Raw genomic sequence first — 3,855 nt, 5'->3', positions numbered from 1 at the left:
TATATCATTCCAATAACTTGTATATAGACTCGTACTGCACTATTCCACATCATAACTTTATTTCATTTTTATAACTATTATTATTTTTGTATTGCTCTTGCTCTTATTGTTATTATGTTATGTTATTATGTTGCATTGTTGGAGAAGCCTGTGACATAAGATTTTCAACTGCATAATTACTCTGTAGCTATGTCAGATTGACAATAAAGAACCTTGAACCTTGAACCTTGATGTGCTTTCAGACGTTGTTATTGCCAAAACCAATAATACTCCAATGCAGAGGCAATATTGTTATATAAAATATTAATTGATATATGTATATTTATATAGTGTTAAAGTTACAACCGGCCCTTTGAGGCCAACCATAATGCTGATAGTTAGTTTGACACCCCTGCTTTAGGGGCTCCGTATGTTACTGCTGGTGTTGCTCTAAATTTGCATTTTCTCTACATTTACATCTTCATTAAACTACTGCACAGAAGCGAGTGGTGCAGTCTGTGTTTGTGTTAATTTAACTGAAACATTAGGTGTTCAAAATAATTTAAATGTAACTGAAATCATTTATACGATTTATCAATGATCAATAACAATATGGCTTTCATCTAACAGAGCAAAGATGCAGTGGATTCAGTTCGTGCTGATTCTGATGGGTAAGTGGATCATCTTATCAGATTTGTAACTGATATCACATCTGGAGTCATGAAACAGCTCATAACAATAAAACGTGAAATAAGTGTCCTCAGAGCTCCATTAAGATGAAGGGGACGATGTAAGAAGTGGGGGTGATTTTAGTACTCATGAGTTTGATTTAATGATCAGGTGCTTGTCATACTGTCAGCTCCATCACTGCAGAATGGTCTCTGTTTTTAGGTCAGTGTTCCTTCTTCACATGTCACCTCTGAGTACCACTTCATTCAAGAGGGAAAGACCTGGGAGGAAGCCCAGAGTTATTGCAGAGAGCATTTCACTGACCTGGCCACAGTGTCTGACATGAGAGACGTGGAGAGACTGACTAACTCTTCACAGACTACAGGCGCCTGGATTGGACTGAGGAGCATCAATGAAAGAGATATCAAAGAGTGGCACTGGTCTCTGCCGGGGGAGAAGTACAATCCTACAGAATGTGAACCAGGATGTGCGCCAGAATGGGCTACAAATGACGGTCGAAAACAGCCGAGCAATGAAGGTGTCAATCCTGAGAACTGTGTGGTGATGTATATACCTTTGAAAAAATGGTACGATGTCCATTGTTCTCTTAAACGCAAGTTCATCTGCTACAATGGTGAGTATATGTAATTATTAACGCTATATAAATCATATCATAGTGTGTAACAATAGTTGACAGATAACTCATGTGTTGTACACGTGTGTAGAGTTAAATTAAATTGAAAAACATTTTTGCTTTTCACCTTAAACATAACATTATTGGTAACTTTGATACAATTCTACTTGTTTAAATACATTGTAATGGTAAAGTTAAGGCCTATTTTTTGATTATTCAATCTACATTATTATACCAAAAGTAAAATGTGTCTTTTCGTTCACACAGAAACAGGGGAACAGAAATACTTTGTAATTGATGAACCTGAACTGAACTGGCTTCAGGCTCAGAGCTACTGCAGAGAACATCACACAGACCTGGTCAGTGGACTTGAAAATATCAATTCAGTTGAATTCAACGATCAGCAAAGCTGTCCTGACTCCTCAAATCCAGATAAGTTGTTGTGGATCGGCCTGTTCAGAGAGATCTGGAGCTGGTCAGATGGGAAGAATTTCTCTTTCAGACACTGGGATCTGGACTCATTTAAAGATGTAGCCTCAAAGACTTGTGCTATGACTACGTCAAATGGAAAATGGAGCTCCGACATCTGCACAGATCAAAAACCCTTCTACTGCTATGACGGTGAGTTTTGCAAAAGTCTATAAGTAAAGTATTCTTATTTCATGTCTTCAGTTATATATTTTTACATTCATGTTGAATATCCTTTAGTTGTGAAATTATGTTTAATATACACAGTATTAATGATCTGGATTCTGTCCTTAATCTTACGATAGACTGTGAATATAATATTCTTACTACTTAAAGTTTGAATATCATTTAGACATGTTTTTGTCCTTAAAGGTAGGGTAGGTAAGTTTGAGAAACCGGCTCGAGGTACACTTTTTGTTATATTCCATGGAATGCTCTTAACATCCCGATAGCAATTAATATCTGAAGTGCTTTGACAAAAAATCCATAAATAAACATCATCTGTGGAAGCTGTAGTACTGTAAAAAGCACGACCAATCATCTGAGCCGGCCCGGCTAAAATAACTGGATGGCCTACCTGCCTGTCAGCCTTCCATCTGTGCACAAACTTATCTCGTGCCCTCATTGGTCATGTGCGCGTTCGTGTGTGTTGGAGGAGGGGCTCTGTGAGGAAGTGGCAGATTTTCTCCGGTTGTGTATTTTCAAATTCTAGCGATCTCGAGCCGGTTTCTCAAACTTACCTACCCTACCTTTAAGACGCATCTTTTTAACCTGGCTTTTACATAAGGTGCCACGTCATTTCTGGACTTATATTTCCTTACCATTTGTATCTAATTTACTTCTTTTTTGTGGGGACTTTTATTTATTTAAAAAACACAAGGATTATTGTAAGAAAGGTTCTATATTATTACAGTTGAGAGTCTGCAATAAATAGTTACCCCAATAAAAAAATTAATCAATTTCATTGCCAGACAAAGTGATCCTGATCAATGAGAGTAAGACTTGGGATGAGGCCCTGACTTACTGCAGAGAGAACCACCATGACCTGGTCTCCATCACTGACAGTCACCAGCAGAGATGGGTCCAAGAGAGAGCCAAGATGGCCGACACTGAGTTCGTCTGGCTGGGAATGCGCTACACCTGCACAATGGATCTGTGGCTCTGGGTCATTGATCGTCTGGTCTGCTATCACAACTGGGCCCAAGACAACATGGATGAGCAGTGTGGCATGGCTGGAGTCATGGAGAGAGATGGAGAGTGGTACACAAAGGCTGACCATAAAAAGTTTCATTTCATCTGCGCTAAGTAAACCCATTGGTATATTTACTGCAACAAGCTCACTCTTCTCTAATATGTGTCTGCTCTCTGGGTTTATTGAATGGCTCTAGTTCAAATATAGAAATCACAACCTGAAGAGGGGAGAAACTAAATTACTAACAGATTACTAACTGAGGATTAGAAATTGAGAAAATGGGGCGACACTAAATGTAACATGTGTTTGCCTCTGTGAACATCTGAATTACTTGATATGTTTTTGTTGTAGTAGTTATTCATAGAGTACATGTTTATTTATCCTCTTAAAGTGTGAAACCTGTAATCTTCATTTGAATTGTTGTCTTTTATGTTTAAGAGAAAGAAATATATAAAAAGACAAATCTATTATGTTTTGCTTTTCAGAATTTGTTTACGTTTTGGTTGAAATGTGGTGATGGTTATAATATGTGTATCACTATTTTTGTCATATTTACCTTAATGGAGTTTTAACTGGATGTTTAATTGTCTAAAACTGAATAAACGATCTGAGCCAAAAACAAGGTGTTGTTCTTTCGTCCACTGGCTTTAAATAGTCATGTTTTACATTTACATAAGAGGTGCTTATTTGACAGTAAACACATATATAAGTATGGGTATGAAATTGAAAAGGATTTCTCCATAGCTGTCATTCTTACAAATCAAACTACATAATGAGGACTGTGTCTGAGTTCACTGAGAGATGTAGTTCGTGATTTTTTAGAGTGAATATGCAGCTTGTCAAAATGCACCCAAAGTAAACAGGAATTAGTCATCGAAGTGGAAGATGTTTTTGTTGTTGTGGTTATCTTTCA

The 3,855-nt window shown here is 37.4% G+C and overlaps 1 protein-coding gene across 1 annotated transcript; it reads left to right on the top strand.

Moving 5' to 3' along the window:
- The first annotated feature begins 990 nt into the window (after positions 1-990).
- On the top strand, positions 991-3,555 carry LOC117497640 (macrophage mannose receptor 1-like). The gene is made up of 3 exons (XM_034149627.1): positions 991-1,282; positions 1,550-1,903; positions 2,722-3,555. Exons 1-3 carry the CDS (start codon positions 991-993, stop codon positions 3,057-3,059), a joined length of 984 nt encoding a protein of 327 aa, XP_034005518.1. The 3' UTR covers positions 3,060-3,555.
- Positions 3,556-3,855: the final 300 nt, after the last annotated feature.

This window comes from Trematomus bernacchii, unplaced genomic scaffold, assembly GCF_902827165.1.
Source record: "Trematomus bernacchii unplaced genomic scaffold, fTreBer1.1, whole genome shotgun sequence".
Taxonomy (NCBI): domain Eukaryota; kingdom Metazoa; phylum Chordata; class Actinopteri; order Perciformes; family Nototheniidae; genus Trematomus; species Trematomus bernacchii.
The sequence above is the reverse complement of the archived record's forward strand: the minus strand, read 5'-3'. Positions and strand labels throughout refer to the sequence as shown.